At 37.3% G+C, this 22,656-nt stretch overlaps 1 protein-coding gene and 1 pseudogene across 40 annotated transcripts in view; one reads left to right on the top strand and one right to left on the bottom strand.

Annotated features, from left to right (window-relative positions):
• Positions 1 to 22,656, bottom strand: part of Lrrfip2 (LRR binding FLII interacting protein 2) — a 118,121-nt gene that overhangs the window by 3,188 nt on the left and 92,277 nt on the right. For 28 of the 40 annotated variants that reach the window (XM_020168961.2, XM_074074176.1, XM_074074166.1 and 25 more), the window contains 6 exons: positions 20,855 to 20,947; positions 18,081 to 18,173; positions 14,504 to 14,605; positions 14,110 to 14,242; positions 12,570 to 12,619; positions 1,436 to 1,556 (listed from right to left, as the gene is read on the bottom strand). In XM_020168961.2, coding sequence (XP_020024550.2) covers positions 1,436 to 1,556; positions 12,570 to 12,619; positions 14,110 to 14,242; positions 14,504 to 14,605; positions 18,081 to 18,173; positions 20,855 to 20,947 — 592 coding nt within the window. The remainder of the gene's footprint in view (positions 1 to 1,435; positions 1,557 to 12,569; positions 12,620 to 14,109; positions 14,243 to 14,503; positions 14,606 to 18,080; positions 18,174 to 20,854; positions 20,948 to 22,656) is intronic. The other 12 variants (XM_074074182.1, XM_074074180.1, XM_074074172.1 and 9 more) reach the window with 2 other exon arrangements.
• Positions 10,261 to 11,243, top strand: LOC109689890 (large ribosomal subunit protein uL15 pseudogene; annotated as a pseudogene).

The raw sequence follows: 22,656 nt of genomic DNA on the forward strand, positions 1-22,656 counted from the left end.
GGCTGCAGCAGGAGGATCATGAGTTCAAGGCCAGCCTGGCCTACATGGTAAGACACTGCCTCAAAAAACATAGGAGGAAAAGAAAAGGGATTACAAACCACACCTCCCAAGTCCACCTCTGGTAGTAGAAAAAACTTTCTACTCATGAAGTCTGGGATAGAAGTTATAGGGTCTTGTTTTTAAATTCTTATCTAATGTGCAGTTTCCATCTCACACTTCAAAATACCCATTTCTTTCTATTTCCCTTGTCTCATTCATTTCATGTGTGTTTTGAAATCCCAAGGTGCTTTCCAGAACCAAAACTGCCAGGCCCCTTTCCTGGCCTTCAGAGCTACAAATCTGTATGTTTTGTTTTAAGTAGCCATGTAGTGCTGTAGGCTCAGCATACCTCATTCTCTACCTATACCTGAATATTTTTCCCCATCTTCTGCAAAAGCCAACTTTGTAACACCTACTGGGCTGTAGGAAGCACTCACACACAAATGGCAGCCCATTCCCCTTCAACTTGATTCCTTTTTGAATTTGCTGACTCAGGCCAATCTTTTAAATCTCATGCCTGGCCTCTAGGACTGTTTGGCAGCCACTGTTCAGGTTCACCATCATAGCAACCAAACTAGCCCAGCCCACCTCTTGTCATGTTCCTGTCTTTATCGCTCCACACCAAAACCATATGCTACAATAAAATATTTATTAGGGAATGTCATGAGGGTGCAAGATGGTATCAAAAGATGATGTAATACTAACCTTAAAAGTTAATACTAATAACCCTTAATCAAAAAATCTATGCAGCCTAACTCAGATTATTTAGAGGAAAAGGGCATGATCAGCCAAGATTTTAAAATCAGTTATTAGAAGTGCCATTATGCAAATTGGAAAAGTAAAAGTCCTCTGTCATCACTAACAAAGGCTAACTACATAAGAATGGCTACTGAAATAGTTCCACTATGAATATGAATACATTAGGCACTTAAAAATAATATAAAGGGAAAAAAACATAATTTGAGTAAACTGAGTAGACTAGACTTTAATTTTTGAACTTGTTTTTAATTCCATCTAAAGGTGAATTTGTGTTAAAAACAGGAAAATTCTGAAACTACTCAACATTGTGGTAGTCCCAAATCTCTAATTATCCAAGATAAATTCTACAAGAAAAAAAAAAACACAAAAAAACTATTGGGGCAGGATATGTATGAGAGTAAACAGCAGGTATGATTGAAAGAACAGTGTCCAGGCAAGATGAATAAGTTACCTTCTCATATCACTGAAGACCTCAGTGAGCAAGCCTCTATTTGCTTCTCTTACCAACTGGACTGCTCCTCTGGACTAGCCAAGCACTAGTCAACCTTTGTAACATAGCTGCTCCTGATAGATGTATAGTACAAGCCTGTTCACACTCCTGATCCAGAGACACAGCCTGCATACACCAGGTACCTACTCTGCATCTCAATGAACTGCAAGTCTGAGCCGTTCTGTAGTCCCGCGACGTCACCAGCTGTGCCATCATTCCTGGTGCACTTCTGTCGCTCTTCCTCTAATTGAAGCTTTAGTTTTCTAATCTGATAAGGAAATAAAGTCACCAATAAGATATCTGAAGCAGAGGCTTGGCCCAGAGGCCAAATCATTAGAACAAAGCAGATCCTCATCACATCAGCAAATCACATATATCATTTAAAAACTATTTTCCCAGTCCCAAGAAGGCAAAATGCAGGCACCCACCACATTCCTACATCTCCGGAAACCAGAAATAAAATCTTAGGTATATGACTACAGAAAAGACAGCCAAGTTAGTAAACCAGGGGAAGGCACCAAGGCTAGTAACAGAGAAAAGAAAAAAGCTGACACAGGTCTTGATCCTCCTCAGCAAAAGGTCATTCCATGCTGTATTTCTGTCTTGGCCCAGTACCATCCTCAGACAAACCCTTCACTTGTAAATTCCTTTTCAATTATAAATTCCTTTACAGTAGTAAGTTCCCCAAAAGTCAAGAGAGTCTCTTGGCCTGTTCACATCAGAAAATGGCTCATGCCCAGTAAAAGGGAATCTGACCTCTTAGGTAAATTTAGCCCTCTACTTAAGACCTTACTAATATTGACTATATCTCTTACATATAATTAAAATCCCGGGAATCAGCATAAGCGCACATGCAGAATGTCTGTTATAGAATAAGACCTTGTCAATCAAACCTGTCAATTGCACTAGCCTCTTGTGCCAAGACTGCCCATATTTTTCCTGCCATTTGCCCTTACCAATTTATAAATTGCTCTTTGAACAAAGATCAAGGTTCTGGGCAGAGCCCACAGCTCGCTCTTTTGGAGTGCCTATACTTTCCTTTTCCTTTCAATAAAATTCTTCTACTGCTTTGCAATCTGTGTCTCAGTCCAATGCTTTGAGACACAAGGCCCTGAGAACTTCCTGATCAGAGTCTTTTGACACCCATCAGTGATAGCACCAGTAAAAAACTAGACAGCTAGTAGCTAGAGGAAAAAAATTAAAAATATATTTAACTTTAGATCTACAAAAGAAACAGAAAACTTGACTCAAGTGAATCCAGAGCAGACCTGCAGAAGCAGGACTGATCTGTGCTATCTCTAGTCTCTGCCCAGCATATGTGTGGCAAGGACCAGCCAAGCACAGGTCAGCAAGCCTTACCCCAGCTGGACATAAATCAACTGGCAATTGTGTCCTCCTCCCAGGACAAAAAGCAGTCATGAGAACAAGGAAGCCCGGTGGATTCTCCATTAACTGCCTACTTCCCTAAACCTACCACCTAGCCCAGCATATATATATGTTGCAAGTCTTTGCAAGACAAGTTGATCAGAGGCCACCAAGCCTTGCTCCAGTCAGCACATGGGTCCCACACACAGAGCAAAGGGCAGGAAAAGGATCACAGGCTACATTCCTAAACCCACTGCCCAGCCCAACATATATACACATGACAAGGGCAATCTGCCCACCACTGCAAACAAAACATCAAACTGGAGGCCTAGACAAAAAAAGGGAAAAGCTGGCTGCAGAAAAGCCAAGCTGCCACTGAGTCCCCAGTGCATGGCAAGTCACAGGCTGCAAGAATGAGCACAACTGGCAGAGTGCTCTCTGACCCACTACCTTCTCAGAGGCCCTTCCTCTCCCCTTTCCTCACCAGCTGCTACTTCATAGGACCAGAACTGTCTCAACCCAACAGAACCCCTGAAGTGGGACACAGTTGTACCACTATTGGAGCAGTTAAGCCCCTGGAAATTGCTGCTACTCTACATGACCTGCATTGCCTCATTCCAGCAGCTGCCCTGGTTCAGTCTTAATGGATCATGAAATACCACAACCAAACTACACACAGAGGGAATACATGAGTAAACACAACAGGAGAAGCACAGAGAGCTAGAAACTGGAGGAGAATCACCTTCTGTACTAACAGAGACTGGTAAGCAAACACTCCCCACCTCAACAAGGAAGAAATACTGACCTTTGTTTTTTTCTATTTCACTTCATAAATGTTTCTATTGGTAGTTTATTTTAACTCATTTTTGGGGGGTTTGTCTTTTAAAAAATCCTTAATTGTTTTAACCTGACTATAGCATCCTTCTCCACAATAATTAAACTACATTCCCCCCACAATGTTATTTCATTTACCCTTACCTCACACATTTCATCCCACTTCTCCCCATATTCTTTCTTCTTTTTTCCTTCCCTCACCTCACTTATTTTTACTACTTATTTTAAAATTATACACCTACAATTTTTTTATCAAACTCCTAACAAAACATATTCCCTATTCCCATTCCTGTATAACATTATTGGGGATGTAGATAATGTCCCTAATTGTTTTCTTACTTCACATTAATACTGGTTTGATTTTGAATTGGTGAGTTTGTTATTGTTAGGCCACTAGCAAGAAAGGACACATCTACCCTGCAACTACCCAATCCTGCGAGAACACAGAAAATTTAACGGACTTTGGTGACTAAAATCTCCAACAACCTCAGATAAGCAAGTCTCAACCTAGAAACCTAAGAACTATGAAAAAACAAAGCAACATGACACCTAGAAAAATCAACAATTCCACAATAAAGAGTATAAGTGACAAGGAAATGGAAGAAATATCAAATATTGAACTGATAATGATCAATGAAATTAAAGAGGACATGTACAAACACCTCAATTAATTCAAGAATACAAATAAACACAGCTTAATGAAATAAAAAAGGATACAAATACACAGATGAAATTAAGGAGGACAATGCAAGATATGAAAGGGAAATTCAATAAAGAGAAATGAAAAAATAACAAACTGGGCGGATATTGGTGGCTCATGCCTATAATCCTAGCTACCTGGGAAGCAGAGATCTGGAGGATCATGATTTGAGGCCAGCCTGGGAAAAAGCATGACCCGATCTCAAAAATACCCAACACAAAAAAAAAGTTCGGTGCAGCACCTGCCTAGCAAGCACAAGGCCCTTGGTTCAAACCATAGTACTGCCAAAAAAATTAAAAAACTGAAATTCTGGAAATGAAAAGCTCTATAAGTCAAAAAAAAAAAATAGGAGGCATAATATCAGAGCTTGAAGATAAGAAAAACTCAGATGTATTAGAAAACTCAGATGAACTTAAAGAAAAAAATGAAGAAGTATGGAAGGAACATGCAAGATTTATGGGACACCCTTAAAACAACAAACCTATAAATCATGGGCATAAAAGAAGAGGTACAAGCTAAAGGCATAGTTACATAATAAAATAATAGCAAAAATTCCCCCAAACCTTGAGAAAAAGATGGTAATCCAGGTACAGGAGTCTTTTCAGACTCAACGCTGTATTATACTAAAAATATTAAGTATACAAAACAAGGAAAGAATATGAAAAGCTGCAAGAGAGAAGTGCCAAGTCACTTATAAAAGCAAAACCATCAGAATAACAGATTTCTCAACAGAACATTTAAAAGGATAGATGGCATGGAATGATGTTTTTACAAACCCTGAAAGAAAATAACTAACAACTATATCTAGCAAAACTATATTTAATAATTAAAGAAGAAATAAAACCCTTCCACCATAAACAAAAACTAAAGCAAATCATAATCACTAAGCCAGTGCTAAAGAAGATAGTTAAGGAATCTTACACACACAGAAGGGGAAGATAAACACAGTTCAAAAATAAAGAATAAATCTCACTAGACAAGTAAATGAGCAAATGAGTAGGGAAGAATCAAAAAATACAGAAACAAAAAACTGGCAAGAATTATTACATACCTTCCATAACTCTGAATGTTAATGGTCTCAGTTCCCCAATCAAAAGGTAAAGACTGCAGACTGTACAAAAAACAAGATCCAAGGGACATGGCTCAAGTGGGAGAGCACCATCCTTGCAATCAAAAGGCCCTGAGGTCAAACCCCAAAGTCACCAAAAAAAAAAAAAAATTAATAAAAAAAAAACGGAAAGCAACCCAAGACCCAACCACTTTTTACCTATAAGAAACACACTTCTCACTGGCAAAGTCAAAAACAAGTTTAAAGTGAAAGGATAGAAAAAAATTTTCCAAGCAAACGCAGCCTAAAAGCAAGCAGAACAAAGCAGACTTCAAACCAAAATTATTCAAGAGACATGAAAAAATGCTCACCATCTCTAGCAATAAAGGAAATGCAAATTAAAACTACACTAAGATTCCACCTCACCCCTGTTAGAATAGCCATCATTAGCAACACCACCAACAACAGGTGTTGGCAAGGATGCGGGGAAAAAGGAACCCTTTTACACTGTTGGTGGGAATGTAAACTAGTACAACCACTCTGGAAAAAAATCTGGAGGCTACTTAAAAAGCTAAACATTGATCTACCATTTGATCCAGCAATACCTCTCTTGGGGATATACCCAAAAGACTGTGACACAGGTTACTCCAGAGGCACCTGCACACCCAAATTTATTGCAGCACTATTCACAATAGCAAAGTTATGGAAACAGCCAAGATGCCCCACTACTGATGAATGGATCAAGAAAATGTGGTATCTATACACAGTGGAATTTTATGCAGCCATGAAGAAGAACGAAATGTTATCATTCGCTGGTAAATGGATGGAATTGGAGAACATCATTCTGAGTGAGGTTAGCCTGGCCCAAAAGACCAAAAATCGTATGTTCTCCCTCATATGTGGACATTAGATCAAGGGCAAACACAACAAGGGGATTGAACTTTGATCACAAGATAAAAGCGAGTGCACACAAGGGAGATATGAGGATAGGTAAGACACCTAAAAAATTAGCTAGCATTTGTTGCCCTCAAAAATTAGCTAGCATTTATAGCTAGCAGAGAAACTAAAGCAGATACCTGAAAAGCAACTGAGGCCAATAGGAGAAGGGGACCAGGAACTAGAGAAAAGGTTAGATCAAAAAGAATTAACCTAGAAGGTAACACACATGCACAGGAAATTAATGTGAGTCAACTCCCTGTATAGCTATCCTTATTTCAACTAGCAAAAGCCCTTGTTCTTCCTATTATTGCTTGTATTCTCTCTTCAACAAAATTAGAGATAAGGGCAAAATAGTATCTGCCAGGTATCAAGGGGGGTGAGGGTGTAGAGGGAGGGGGTGGTGTGGGTGGTAAGGGAGGGGATGGGGGCAGGGGGAGAAATGACCCAAGCATTGTATGCACATATGAATAATAAAAAAAATAAAAATTAAAAAAAAATAAATTTAGAATTAGAAACATGAAAAGTAAAAAAAAAAATTATTCAAGAGACAAAGAAGGTCACTTCATATTGATAAAGGGAGCAATCTATCAAGAGGATTTAGCAATGGTAAACATGCATGCATCAAACATCAGTGGTCCCAATTTCATAAAGGAAACATTACTGGACCTAAAAACTTGAAAAACCTCAACACAATAACAGTAACTTTATTACCCAGTATCATCAACATTTAGGACATCCAGACCAAAAAAAAACAAAATAGTAACAACACTAGAGATCAAATGGACTTAACAACAGATGACCACAGAATATTATACCCAAGAGCTGCAGAACACACATTCTTTACCACAGCTCATGGAACTTAATCTGAAATATTTTAATCATCTTTTAGGGAAAAAAGTCAATTCTTTATACATACAAGGAAACTGAAATAACCTCCTGTATTTTATCAGACTACAATCAAATAAAACTAGAAATTTATCCTACATCCCTACTTGTAGATGATATGATCTATATTTAAAAGACCCAAATGACTTCAATAAGAACAACAAAAATCTTCCATCCGATAAACCGTTTTAGCAAAATAGCAGTATACAAAATGAACATTAAAAATCAGTAGTTTTTTTATATACCAGTAATGAGCAGGCTGAGAAATCAGGAAGCAATCTCATTTGCAATAGACTCAAAAAAATAATAAAATACCTAGAAATAAACCTAACTAAGGAGGTAAAATACCTCTAAAATGAAAACTATAAAACACTGAAGAAAGAAATTGCAGAAGACGGAAAGACCACCTCATGTTCATGGATCAGCAGAATTAATATTGTGAAAATGGCTATACTATACCAAGCACCGATGGCTTATGCCCATAATCCTAGCTACTCAGGAGGTAAAGATCAGGAGGATCGCAGTTCAAAGCCAGCCCAGGCAAATAGCTCACAAGACCTTATCTTGAAAAAACCCAATCACAAAAAAGGTCTGGTGAGGTAGCTCAAGGTGTAGGCTCTGAGTTCAAGCCCCAGTACCACCAAAAAAAAAAAAAAAAAAGGCTATCCTACCAAAAGCAATCTACAGATTCAGGGCAATCCCTATCAAAATTTCATTGTCATCCTTCACAGAAATAGAAATATCAATGCTAAAATTAATTTGGAAGTACAAAAGACCCCAAATAGCCAAATCAATACCAAAAGAACAATGTTGGAGGTGACTTCATATTATACTAAAGAGCTATAGAAATAAAAGCAGCATGATACTGCCACAAAAAACAGACAAGGATGCCAAAAGAATAGAATGGACAACCCAAAAATAACCCCACAGCTATAGCCATCTGATTTTCAATGACAGCACCAAAAGCATATGTTAGAGAAAAGACATCTCTTTAACAAATGCTGTCAAAATTACATATCTACATGTAAAAGATTGAAATGAGACCTTTATTTCACCCTGTACAAAAATCAATTCAAAATAGATCAAAGATCTTAACACAAGACCTGAAACTTTGAAACTGCTAAAGAAAAACATAGAAAAAAACCCTTGACATCCTAAAAAGGACTTCAACTGCGCAGGAAATAAGAACAAAAATTGACAAATGGAATTATATCAAAGTAAAAAGCAAAGGATACAATTACCAGAATCAAAAGAAATCCTACATAATGGGAGAAAACCTTTGCCAACCTATTCATCAGATAAAGGATTGATATACAGACTATATAAAGAGCTCCAAAAAATAAGACACAAAAAGACCAGTCTAATTAATAAATGAGCAAACGAGTAACAATTTTCAAAAGTAGTAGTAAAATGCCCAATAAGTACATGAAGAAATATTCAACATTCTTAGCCATAGAGGAAATGCAAGTCAAAACAACACTGGGGAATGAGAGGGAAGAACAACAGGCTCTGCACCCTGTCCAGGGAAGATGGTGTCCAAATAATGTATACACATGTAAGTAAATGCAGAATTGATGAAAATAAAATTGAAAACAAAAACCACTGGGATTCTATCTCACCCCAGTCAGAATGGCAATTGTCAATAAAACAAACAAAATGCTGGCCAGGATGTGGGAGAAAAGGGAACTGTTGGTGGGAATGTAATTTGTGCAACCCTATGGAAATTAGTATGGCAGTTCCTGAAGAAACTAAAAACAGAATTGCTATATGATTGTTCCATACCACTCCTGAGTATGTTATCGAAAGGAATGTCAGTCAGCACACAATAGATATACCTACACACTCATGTTTATAGTAGCACTATTCACAATAGCCCAGGTGACCATCAACCACTGACTAGATAAAGAAAATGTTAACACACGCACAGTGGCGTTTTATTCAGAAAGAATGAAATTATGTCATCTGCAGGAATGGAACTGGAGATCATATTTAAGCAAAATAAGCCAGATTCACCAAGGTAAGTATCACATGTTCTCTCTCATATGCAGAGTCTAGACCTTAAAAAATGAATGATAGGAGTATAAAATGGGGACTGTTTGGGGTAGCAACAGCAGGACAGGGGAGGGTGAAAGAAGAAAGTGAAGTAGGGGTGATTATGATCAAAGTACTTTATGCAAGTTTATGAAAACAGAAAAATTAAACCTGTTAAAATTGTTTAAAGGGATGGAGAGAAATTAGAGATAAGGGCAGAATAGTTTCTGCTGGGTAGTGAGGTGTAAAGGGGGACAAAAGGGGATAAGGGAGGGGGCAGGAGGAAGGGGGGAGAAATGACCCAAACATTGTATGTACATATGAATAAAATAAATAAATAAATAAATAAAGGGATGGAGGGAATATAAAGAATAATCAAAGGAGTGAATTGGATCAAAGTAAATTATATGTATGGAAATATCACAAAGAAACCCCTTTGGACAATTTATATATGCTAATAAAAAATAAAACTATTTTCCTGACTGCACACAATAGGATACATGGTTCCAGATATTTGAGATAAGCTATGAACAAACACAAAAAGAAGCGAGTCCCTTGATCAAGTTTTCCAGGAAAAACAGCTTTCTTAATTCTTAGTCATTTTAATATAAATCTAAGTAAGGCTCTTTTCCCAAACTAGCCTCTCAGTTTCTGAACATCTCCCCTCCCAGGATCTTGCCAGCTACCTCTCCTTGCCCTCAGTAACTCATGCCTACAGTCATATACTACATCTCCACTCAACATTAGATACCCTGAACAACTTAGTGCCATACATTCTCCCCACCGCAACCACAATCTTGCATCCTTCTGGGCCATTCTCTCTAGATCCTAACTCCAATGTCCTTTAACCTGGCTCATACTTCTAATTCAAAGAACCATCTTCCTTCCACTGTGTCTTGAGATTTTTCTGGATGTCCTCTCAACCCTCCTTATCCAGTTTTATGTCTAGATTCATCATCATGATTCTTATATATCCCTCATCCCCCTTGCCCCTTTATATATGCCTGATAAAATCTCTCTACTCACCATATGCCCACACCTATATGGCTGAATGCAGCTGAAGAAACACATAAATAAATGTGTTCACACACATCTTTTAACATACCATATAATTTACTTCTTAATTATATTTATTATTTGTCTCTGATCTCTTCCCACTAGAATGTAAGGCCTCATGGGTCAGGGATTTTTTTTTTTAACTGATCTGTTCGCTTAAATATCCTAGTGACATTGTCTATTCTATAATGGAATTTCACTTGAAATTTGTTCAATGACTGAATAGGAATAAGGGAGAAAAATCAGCTTTCATCTCAACTACCTACATGCCATTTAGACTGAGGAAGACCCAGAAACTTCAGGGCCATATGAGTCATGGCCATGGATGCACTGGCAAGCACCAAAAGCACCCAGAAGGCTGGGGTCAGGCTGATTGTATGCATCACCCTAGGATCAAGTTAAACAAGTATCACCCAGATTACTTTGGGAAAGTTGGTATTAGGCATTACCACTGAAAGAGAAACCAGAGCATCTGTTCAACTATCAACCTTGATAAATTGTGCACATTGGTCAGTGAGCAGACACAGGTAAATGCTGCCAAAAACAAGACTGGAGTTGCCCCCATCATTGATGTGGTGCGATCAGGCTACCACAAAGTTCTGGGGAAGGGAAAACTCCCTAAGTTGCCTGTCAATGAGAAGGTCAAATTCTTCAGCTGAAGAGCTGAGGAAAAGACTGGGGGGTTGAGGGGAGCCTGTGTCCTGGTGGTTTGAAGCTACACAAAGGGAAGTTCATTAAATGCTAATAAGTTTTTTTAAAAAAACAATTGCTGGCAGAGTGGCTTAAGTGGTAGAGTGCCTGCCTAGCAAGTGTGAGGCCCGGAGTTCAAACTTGAGTAACACAATCAATCAATCAATATTTTTAAAAAAGGTTTTAAGGGAGAAAAATAAATAAAATCATTCAAGAAAATCCCCTAGAACTAAGAATAGGAGTTCCTAGAATTGACAGGGGCCAAGCATCACACACAACTTCAAAACTTATCACTGCGAGATTTCAAAACACTAAGAATAAAGAGAACAAGCTGAAGGAGCAGAAAAATACATCACATACAAAGTGTTCTCAGAATTCTCAACAATCTGACTAGAAGACAAAGGACAATGAAGAAATTACTTTTAAAAAATCTGAATGGAGCCAGGCATGGTTGTATACACCTGTGATCCCAGTCTCAGAGAAGATAGATTGGGAGCATAATGTTTTGAGGCCAGCCCATGCAAAAAGTTAGTGAAATCCCATCTCAACCAACCAGCTGAGTATGTTGGAGTATGCCAGTCATCTCAGTGATGTAGGAGGCATAGGAAGGAGGATCGTGGTCTTAGGCTAAACCTGTGCAAAAATGTGAGCCCCTACCTGAAAAACAACTAAAGCATAAAGAACTGGGGAAGAGCTTAAGTGGTAGAGCACCTGCCTAGCAAGCATAAGGCCCTGAGTTCAAACCCCACTACCACAAAAAGGGGGTGAGGGGGTGGGAAATGATTGTAACACAGAATTAAATACCCAGCCCAAACTATTAGTAAAGTAAAAAGGTAAAGTAAAGTAAAAAGGTCTGCAAGGTCATGAAAAATTATCAGCCCATACCCTTTCCTCAGAAGTTACTTGAAGACATACCAAAACCAGAGAATGAATAAAGGAGGGAGGAGGGAAAGACTCAGAGAAGGGAACCCAACCCAAATCACAGGCAGAGAAAGCCCCCACACGTGGATAAAGAGTGATCATATCTCCACATGGAAGGAATGAGCCATTAGTTGAGAATGGTCAAGTCAAATGCTCCAAGATTCATCAAGTTGGAACTGAGAGAAACCGGATGCTATCAGGAAACCCTGAGTGGGTTGAACCATTGTTTAAAACTGTGACTAAATTATTGATAAACACAAAACCAGGTAAATGCAACAAAGTGAAACAAAGAAAAACTACAATATTAACTTTAGAGAAAACAAGTAATTGTGAAGGAGATAAAAGACACTCTGAAAAGCTCCTAGAATATACCATGGTTACCCTGTGCCCTGATGACATGAACTTCATGAGGCTTGGGAATGGGAAGTGTGCAGGTATGTACAGAGAAGTGCCAATGGAGAATGCCTGAAACAGAACAATCAAGAAGCAACACAAGCATGTTAAACAGACAGTGCACACCAAAGAGTCAGAAAAGGAACTGGATAGAAATGGTTAAGGTAAGGTAGGGAAGCCAGGAGAGCTGACTGCTGTTTTTACAACAAGCTTTGTAGAACTAACTGACTCATTAAAATATATACCCTATAATTATTTTTAAAGGAGTAAGAAACAAGAAAGATGCAAAATGAATCTTTTTATCCTTGAAATCTTTAGTAAGCATATTTCCAATTCCTAATGAACATTCTAATTTACTAACAATTTACCATGTAACTTAGATAAAATTAGTATTTTCCATTGAGAAAAAATGTTTTTACCTGTGATAGTAGCTCTTCCTTCTCTCCAGCAAGTTTTCTTAGCCTTACATCTAAAATAAATGAAATGGACTGTTAACGAAATTTGTGATAGTGCAGTATATAAACAACAAAGTAATTCCTCATGCTCATAAATAGTAAACATTTGGTACATTACTTACTGCTCTGAACATGAAAAGAAATAAAAGCTTTAATTGTATTTGGAAGAGTACTTAATTATCTCAAACATATCATACACTGGCATTTACCAGGGCACTAAATACATTTGCTCCCAAAACAGTGCTTTTCTGCTCAGTGACAAATTCCAGTAAGAAAGAGACCCATTTACTTGTTTCAGATTTTTGCAAGCTTTCACCAGTAGACCCACAACTCAAAGGCCTATGGTATTCCCAAAGACTTAGCCCTTTGAAAGAGAGATCCAAATATGTAAAAGAAAATGGAGTAAGAGCAGGACTGCTGGAGCAAAGAAAACAGAGAAGTACAATGCTGGAGGAAGTCCCACAAAAGCTGGTGGACAGAGGGAAGGACAAAGGCTCTGAGGGTGGAACACAAAGTCACCAAGGCTCCTGGCCCAAAGAGAGGGTTGCTTCTTCCCCAGCAAGCATTAAAATGGGTCCCATGGGTTGAAGAGATATTCTAGTTCAATTAGAGAGGCAGCTGACACCTTGGCCAAATACCCCCATAACCAACGAAGGCCACAGCCCATATCAGTTCTGGTTCTCTCAGCCCTCCTAACAGACAGAGGGACACCATCTGACCACTTCTACTTTCTTACTCAACTGTATCCTGTGCCTCATCAATTTACATTTCTAAAATTCTCCACATTAGAGAATATGCTTACTAACTCTTAAAATGTTTTCAGCTTGTGCCACTCCTACAGGAGTGGGAGGTACACATACATAAAAACAAGATGGAAAAGGAAAAAAGGTTGTTTTCCAGTAACTAAACATAAGCTGATGGTACAGTATCTATCTGGACTATTTTTCTTCCTCTACAGTAGGATTCTTAGTGTGATTTCCTAGAGAGAGGTGTCATTAGATTCTTAAAAGGTCATATTTTAATATGCTTAGAAACCTTGCTCTGGAAGTTACACTCTTCTAAAACTTGTCTTCAAGAACATCTATTTCTTGCCTTAAGAAATGCAATGACACAGAGCTGCACAACCCCGAGATAAGCAGTGGAACACAGAACTAGAAGTTCCAGGAAGAAGAAACTAGAAACATACTGGGAAGTCTCCTACCAACCCAGCTTCTCTGGGATGTAAATGCTAGACTCTCTCTGCAGAAAGTTTAAGTGAAAAGCCGTATGTACATACCTGCAGTGCTTCTGTCAGGGGTTTCTTAGCTATACTTACTGACTGACAATAACTCAGGTGCTGGTTTCTCAAAGGCAAAGATGTCTGAAGACAGTATGTCCAGATTCTTCCTCTTAAGGATCTGGACAGTCTCAAACAGCCATTATGCTGTTTTTATTTTCCAAGTTAGGATATGAACAAGCTGGAAGCCCAATAACATTAATCCAGGACAAAGTAACAGTGTCTTACCTAGTGGCCCTTCTCCTGCTGATTCCAAGACCTGAGCAGCTTCTTGAGACACAACAGTAATGGCTCCAACCATGGGTTCATGATTGACATCACCATTGGGAGTGCCATCAGGGATTATAACTAAGCCATGTTTCTGTAAGAAAGAAAAATCTACCATCAAAAAAGATGGCCTCATGGAAGGAGAAAGTTCTGTGAGGTGACGCTGCAACAACATACACCTGCCACAGGTAAAGCCTAGTTAGAATTAGTTATGTGGAATATACCTCTATGGAAGAAATGATTTAATCCTCCAACTCAAAATGTTTTTTGTATTCAGGCGACAAAAGATGGCAGAATAGAGGAAAGAAGACAGCACAGCAGTGAGGACCTGAGCCCAAGACCCAGGCTAACATACCTCTGCTGTCTTCACTGTCTCCTGCAGGTCAGCCAGCTCCTCTCTGAGCGCATCTCGCTCATTCCTGAGGCAAGCAATGTAGTCTTTCTGTTTCTCTAGGGCCTGATTTTAGGCAGGGTAGCAAGGGAAAGAACAGCACAAAGAAAGAGCAAGTGAAAGGTAACTAATTCAAATAAGCAAAGATAAAGGCTTACAAAGCAAGGAAGCAGTTAGAAGCCTGAGAACAGGCAGATAGGAAAAGAAACAGCTTATGAATGTACAGCTCCAGAAGAGTTTTAATAAAAACTGATTCTCATGCATAAATCTGGCAAAACATGCTTCTCACATCAATAAGACAAGTCTTTCTTTTATAATCAATGAAGAAAACAGGAAAATGAAGAGAGCAGCAAGAGTTAAATTTTCCTTATTAATCAGCTCAATACATTTACATTTGATAAACAAAAAAAACACATTTCATGTTTAAAATACTTTATTCAAGAACACACTTGATTTTAAAAAAATGGCTTTGAAAGAAAACCAGCTAGTATACCTAAGTTATTTTAATTAAATATTGGCTGCATGATTGTTTGCCAAGTAGTATGGCAAAACACTCAGATATCACTTAATCCAAAATAACTAATCTCCAAAGGACTCTCCATGAGTTATTTCTATTAATTTAGTTTAATACAATTAAGTCTCATTTGGTTTTCTATGATATACTTTCAAAAGTGAAAAAAAAAAAAAACAATGACAAAATAAACACAGCCTGCCTAATGGAGGATAGTAGCAGATTAAGGATTTCAAAATCTTTTGAGTCCCTGAACATATTTACCTTAACTGGGCCTCAATTTCCTCATGTAAAAACAGAAGGAATAATAGCAGCACCCACCCTACAAGTGAAGGTTTAGAAGAACATAGCATGGAGCATTGTCTCTACTGCCTAAAACAACAGAGGGGTTCAGGAAAAGAAGGCTGTGAATTACCTTCTGTATCTTGAATCACAAATGTAAGCTTGGGAGAACAGTGAGGAGCAGGAACATACTTTGGTTATCAGTAACAAATCAAATCTACTCTCACATTATGTAATAAAATAACCCAGACGTTAAAACATTACTACAGTAGTAGTTTATGCAGGAACCTTGACAGATGGGCTATTTCAAAAAGCCTTTCTCTACATATTTTTTTCTTGTATTAAGTATTTTCTGCCACCATTCCCATGAGCCCAAGAAGGTAAATTACAACAGGTAACTTTCATCTCAATTTATTGGGTTTAAAAGTGGGTCAACTGTTTAGTTACTGATGGCTGAATAGTTGGGCAATTAAAAAAATTCATTATCATCTCAGTCTACAACCAAATTGGGAATAAATAAGAGATGACAGCAACTACCACTGTGCAGCGCAAGGTGATATGGCAGGCACCACTTTATATACACAGAATTTCTCCCTTATACATTATTTGTATGTGAAATGTCTCCCTTACACTCTCTAATGTACTAATTATCTTATCCTCACTTTACAGATCAGAAAATTGAAGCTCAAGAGGTTATGATTTTGCTCAATATCACAGTAAGTGGCAAGGCCCAAAACTGAATCTTTTTTTTTGGTTCCAAAGCCCTCACATATAGTTTTTTATAAAAGATCCAAAGAGACTGCATTCTATGCCTTTACTATCATCCCAGATGATGCTGGAAAAGTAGTCCGTTAAGGCAAGTCTTCTCTTATCCAAATTAAAATGTCAATACCTAACTTCCTTTCCACAGATTGTAGAAATTCACACTGCGTGCTGTGTCACAAATTTAACTATAAATTAATAACATGAGTTTTTAGCACTACACAGCCTTCACATGAAGTCAGTATTAACACTCCATTGCATTAGTAACAAATGAAACATTAGAAGAATGATGCACTACAATACAATCACTTCACCTTCTGATGGGTTAAGATATTTTTGGTTATTGCCATGTGCACAGTTATGACATGCATCAAAGTTTGAAAATTACTGAAATACCTGTTTCTGGAGATCTAAGTAATTCTTTGTCCCACCTAACCTCAAATTCTAGCATCAAACAGGGTCAGACATTGGAAGCCTGTGCTTGTAGTCCTAGCAACTCCAGAGTTAGAGATCAGGGCCTTGCACTTCCTAGGCAGGCACTCCACCACTTAAGCCACGCTCCCTAGCATTTTCTGCTTTAGTTATTTTGGCAGCAGGGTCTCATTTTTTGTCCAAGCCAGCATGAACTGCGATCATCCTATTTATGCTTCCTATTAGCTTAAGATGACAGTCTGCTGCTACCACACCTAGCTACTGGTTGAGATAGGGGGGGTGGGGGTGGGGGTAAAGAGTAGGGGGTGGATGGAGGGGGGTGGGTCTCAATAACAGTTTACCCAGATGACTGGGTGCTCCACATTTCTTTTCACATCTCATTTTTAAGTTCTCATGTAAATTTTTTAAATAAAATCAGTAATTTACAATTACAATTTCAAAAAGCCTAATGGAATTAATTGTTCAATTATCCCTCAGGAAGCTTTTCTAGGTTTCAATGGAATTCTAGAAAGTCAGTAACATCAGAATTATGTAAAAGTAAGTATATTTAGTTCTTTAAATTTTGTACAGTAAACTCTGAAGAAGTAACGTGGTTTCCCTGTGTTTTTTTATACTGAGAAGATGGGGTGATTGGAGCACGAAAAGAACTGGACACTGCCAATTGCCAGGGCTTCAGAATGTCCCTAACAACAATGGCTGTGATCTAAAAGGTTCATATTCTGGCATGTTCTCACACATGCTATGAGGGATCTTTGCCAACATTTCCCTATCCCCCATAACCTCAGTCAAAATAAGATTTTTCTCACTTGTCCTCTTTCTTCCACCACAGACCTTCCTTGACACAGCAAGCCTCCAAAAACTGCATCTGAGTGGGTCCCCTACTGCAAAACAGAGAGCTATTGCCAAGAGATGGGACTACCAACCAGTCCCAATATGAGATTGCAATTTTTTTCTGCTGCCAATGTACTTGCATCTACCTGCATGGCTACAAAAAAAGCAACGAAGAATTTTTTATTATCTAGGTCTCTCCCTTCGGGAGTTCTGGGGTTATAATTACAGATGACATTAGTTTGGCAGCTCAGCCAAGTCTTAAGAGTTCTATCCATTTCCATAATTAAGCTGATTTTTAATTTCTTTTTATTTTATTCACCAAGGATTTAAAGGATGCTAATAATATTTACCCATCTCCACACCCTAGCTTCTTGCTTTTTATTCAAATTCTTATAATGTAAGAATATCAAATTACCTGCAGAGTTTGAACTAAATACCTGCAGCTGCTTCTGGGTAAAACCCTAGGGCATAAAAGTTAAGTAAGTTCCTTCAAAAGTTCTTCTTGCAGGTTTCACAAGCCTGGAGTCAAATGGAAAGAAGAGCTCTTTCCAGACATTGTGTCAGGCTTTCCCATGGTTATATCTTTCTGTTTTCTGCTTATTCACACTATATAAATACTCACAAATAATCAAAAGGACATATTTTTAGGGATCCCTGGGTTAAGTTCTATTGGTCTATTCCTCATCACTGAGCTTCTAACCAAAGCCCAATTTCATCTCATACCCCAATTTTTTTATCTTTCCAAAGAAGTGTCTCCTGGAGGTCAAACACCTCTTTTGCCATGGTGTCTATTTTCTGTTGCATGTGCTGATTCTCCTGCAGAAGAAGAGGGGAAGAGAAATAATAGAAAAGCAGAAATTTCTTTATGGGGGGAAGTTGGAGGAAAACAGAAAAAAAATAAAGTTGATAATAAACTCTTAAAAGGGAGGAAAATCTGTGATAAACAGAAAGGACAAGAGTGGTTTGTAACAGTAGAGATGATATCCAAGTCTTGGTGATATCAATCTCATCAGCTTGTCCCACAAAAGCAAGCAAGGACAGACCATGAGATGTATGTAGTTCAGTGGTAGAGTGTATGATTAGTATGCTCAGAGATTTGGGTTTGAGCCTCAGCACAACAAAAAAAAAAAAAGAAAGAAAAAAGCAAATGTAAGCAAAGAGATTGGCAATAAATAACTTCCAACCACAGCTATGTAGCAACCAGGGTTTCTGTGTAACATGCAGCTCCATTATGTGTACTCTTTCTTTGATAACCATCTCTTTTTTATTCCCATCATGGAACAACTTACATTTCTAGAAGGTAACTTAGGCTTAGGAACAAATGAGCTTTTACCACAAACAACAGATAGTAGTTTTAAATTTTTCTTAAGTAGAACTAACAATATACAAAGACAGACATATCTCAGCTTGATCACTTTTATTTTCTGTTAGAAGAAGTATACTAACAAGAGCATAATGAATTATAAAGTAAAGATCAGTTTTTAGAAAAACTGGAATTTAACATGTAGCAATCCTAAAAGAATTCTTCAGATTAGGCAATTATGCTTAATTTATACCATCTTTTTTTTTGTCATTTTTATTAATAGGTATTAATTATACAAAGGGGTTTCATTGTGCATATAATGTACTTTGATCAAATTCACTCCATCAGTTACGCTTTCTTATTCCCCTTTTAAGACAATTTTAATGGGTTCCATTATTCCATTTTCATATATGTATATAAAGGGCTTTGATAATTTATACCATCTTAAACTTAATAGGTTTTCTCCAATGCATTATTAGGAAATTATCATTCCCATATAATTCTTAATTCTAGAGACCAAAAAGCATTATTTGTCATACTCAAACAAGGTTTTTCAATTGTATATGCATAATCATGCATAATAACATCTGAATGATCTTAATTATAAACATAAAAAAACCCTTAAAACTAAAGTTTTTTAAGAGTTTATATCTAGCACCTGGGGCTTTTAAAGAAGCCACAGTAATAAATTATAGAAACCAAGCATTATTATCCTTTGAAATGTAATTATTAATTTAAAACTAGAATAGTTTACCAGTTCTAAATTAAGCTACTGAATTTAAACAGCTCCCAAAGCATTTTTATTATCCCTTTGAAATAAATAAAGCAGGAAGGTATGTGTCTTTTTTTGTTGTTTTATTATTCATATGTGCATACAACGCTTGGGTCATTTCTCCCCCCTGCCCCCACCCCCTCCCTTACCACCCACTCCGCCCCCTCCCTCTGCCCCCCACCCCCTCAATACCCAGCAGAAAGGTATGTGTCTTAATTATGAAAAGAAATGAGTGACTGTCATATCGACACAAAAGGACAAAAGGGGAAAAGATTATTTTTTAATAGCAGCAAGACAGAGAACTTGGATAGTATGCTCCAAAAACAAGCAAACAAAAAAAATAGAACTAATTCACTGTAATCTGACAGATCCAAAGGGTTATCCATACCTACATTTCGAATCCACAAATCCTAACTATGCCGAATTCAATTTTTCTTAAAAAATAACACAAATGCTAACAACCCATATACACAAAAAAAGTAATTTCTTTTTCTCTACTAAGTGATTTTTCAAGTTATTTACAGGGAAAGAGTAAATGAGGAGACAGGTCTCAGGGGAAAAAAGGGGGAGCAGAGAAAGAAAAGAGTAGGGAAGCAGGGAGAGCGGTTGGGGGAGGGAGGAAGGGAGGGAGAGAGAAAGATAAGAAACAGACAGAGAGACACACACCTACTAGTTATCTGAGTCACCAGGAACATGGACAAGTGTAGAAAGTGCAGTATTTCCCCTGGATCATTAAGAGTTCGACTTCCTGATATTAATAACCTATAATCAATATAGTATGCAGGATCTCCCTCAGACTTACTTCTATATTTATAAAACACTTCAAGAAGAAAAACCACATTCAAAGAAGAACAGAGATACATGCAAGGAGGTTGGCCTACAAGTATGATGAATGCTTTCAAAAAGTTTTTGGTAGACTATACCTCTTCCCACAAAGATGCTGCCAATAAGGTGGCCTAAGTTCTCCATAAACACAAATATGTACCTTTACACTAACCAACCTTCACCTTTCTGTACATAGGTATGGATCTTGACAATTTCTTTTTCATTAGCTGCCTCAAAAATGTTCCTACCTGCATGAAGATCAAGATTCTTATAACTCAAGAATCATGTCCCAAAAAGTGGGACTCACTAGGGTACAAAGAATGTTTTTGCCTACTGCCTAAGATATCTTTAGGAAAGAGTGTGCTTAGGAATAAAACTTCTGCTATGAAAGAAGGGAATATCCATAGCATTAGTAAGTGTTAATTTTTTAAACTTGCCTTTATGTTTCACATTGGAAAAATTTTAGGACAGAGCCAAATAGGAACACAAGTGAACTCTTTTACTTTTGTTTTAGCTTTCGTCTCCCAACACACACACACACCCTTATCCTAGCCAACTCATTTAATTCAAAGTTATTTCCACAGTTCACGTACATACCTCAATAAGTTCATCTCTTTGCCGAAGGCCTTCTTTAAGTTCATCCATTTTATGCTGCAGCACGCTACACATATGTTTCTGCCTTTCTAATTCCTGTTATTAAATAAATGGTATTGTTTACACAGGTCATGGTACACAACAAATTCAAACATTTGCAATAGAACACATATATCAACTATGACTTCCAGAAACATGCCTGACTGCTAATCTAAAGGTAAAGGAAGATAGAACAGGCTCTACAGACACTCTTAAAAAATGAATAGCCAAAAAATAGGGGAAATCATTTTAAGTGATTCAAAAATCTACAAACAATAAAGAGAAAGGGGGCAATAAATTAAAAGTTTTGAAAAGCAAAAGATAACATAAAATAAAATGATAAATGACAAACTGCAAAAACATACAATTTATTTTCAGAGACAAAAGGTTATTACAATTTCTCCATACAGAGAACCTCTAAAATTAGAAAGGAAAAAAAAAAAAAAACTATAGCTACAATAGAAGAATAGGCTAAAGAACTGGACAGTTTATAGGAAATGAAATGGAAATAGCTCCGAATTTGAAAGATACTCACACAAAGAGAAATTCAAACTAAACTAACACCATATTTTTTCACTACAACACTAGTATAAGTCCAAATCACATAACATGTAAAAAGGAGAATTCAGCACTATCTTACAAAATTACATACCGTTCAACCCAGCAACAACACTACTCTTATGACTCTATCATAGACACACTGACAAAAAAACACAAAATGACCTACACAGTATGTTATTTTTGCAGGACTTTTAATAGCAAAACATTGCAAACCACTTGAATGACCATGAATAGACAATGAAGTGTACACACAATGGAGTAACTACACAGTAGTGAAAAGGAATATGAGATAGAATGCCAATAAACTACATTCAGAAGATGATAAAAACAAGATGCAGAAAAGCATTTATAGTGTGCTACCATTTTCTAAGAAAGTAGGGATACAAATAGATACACTTTGATATATTTTGAATGCTACAGATACTGATCTTTTTATTTAAAGATGGCTAATCTATCCTCTTAGTTTAAAAAAAAAAGGAAAGATAAACCAATTAAAAAAAAAAACTCCCCAAAGGAAGGAAGAAATGAAGGTGAAGAGATAAAAGATTTACTTCTCTAAATATGTTTTCTTTGTTGATTTGACTTAAGAGCTACCTATTTCACAAGACTAAATTTAAAAACAACCTTAGTGTCCATCAAAAGAAAGTGTGGAAAGCAGGGTCTGGAAGCTGAGACATGAGGATCCTAAATTCAAGGCCAGCCTGGATTACACAGCAAGACTCTGTCTCAAAACAAACAAAAGAAAATGGATAAACAAAATGTACCATGTATATGGTGGAAAATTATTCAGCCTTAAAAAGAAAGGAATTCTTGTCCTATAACATGGATGACCCTTAAGGACATGATACTAAGTAAAATAAGCCAGTTGCAAAAAGACAAATATGTGATTCTATTTATGAAGTACTAACAGTAGTCCAACTGACAGAAATAAAAATAAAATCATGGCTGCCAAGGCTGGGGGAAGGGTCAAATGGGGAAATCTTTAATGGATACAGAGTTTAGTTTTGCAAGATGAAAAAGTTCTAGATGTTTAATGCAGGACAGTGTGAATACACTTAACAGTACTGAAATGCACCCTTTAAAATAGTAAGTTTTATGCTGTATATTTTTACAACAATAAAAAAATTTTTAATTCCTACATACTGAAGATAAAATACAGTAAAGCTAACTACATACCCAGTTAGCAGCATAATCACAGAGAAACT

This window comes from Castor canadensis, chromosome 5 (assembly GCF_047511655.1).
Source record: "Castor canadensis chromosome 5, mCasCan1.hap1v2, whole genome shotgun sequence".
In the NCBI taxonomy this organism is placed as follows: domain Eukaryota; kingdom Metazoa; phylum Chordata; class Mammalia; order Rodentia; family Castoridae; genus Castor; species Castor canadensis.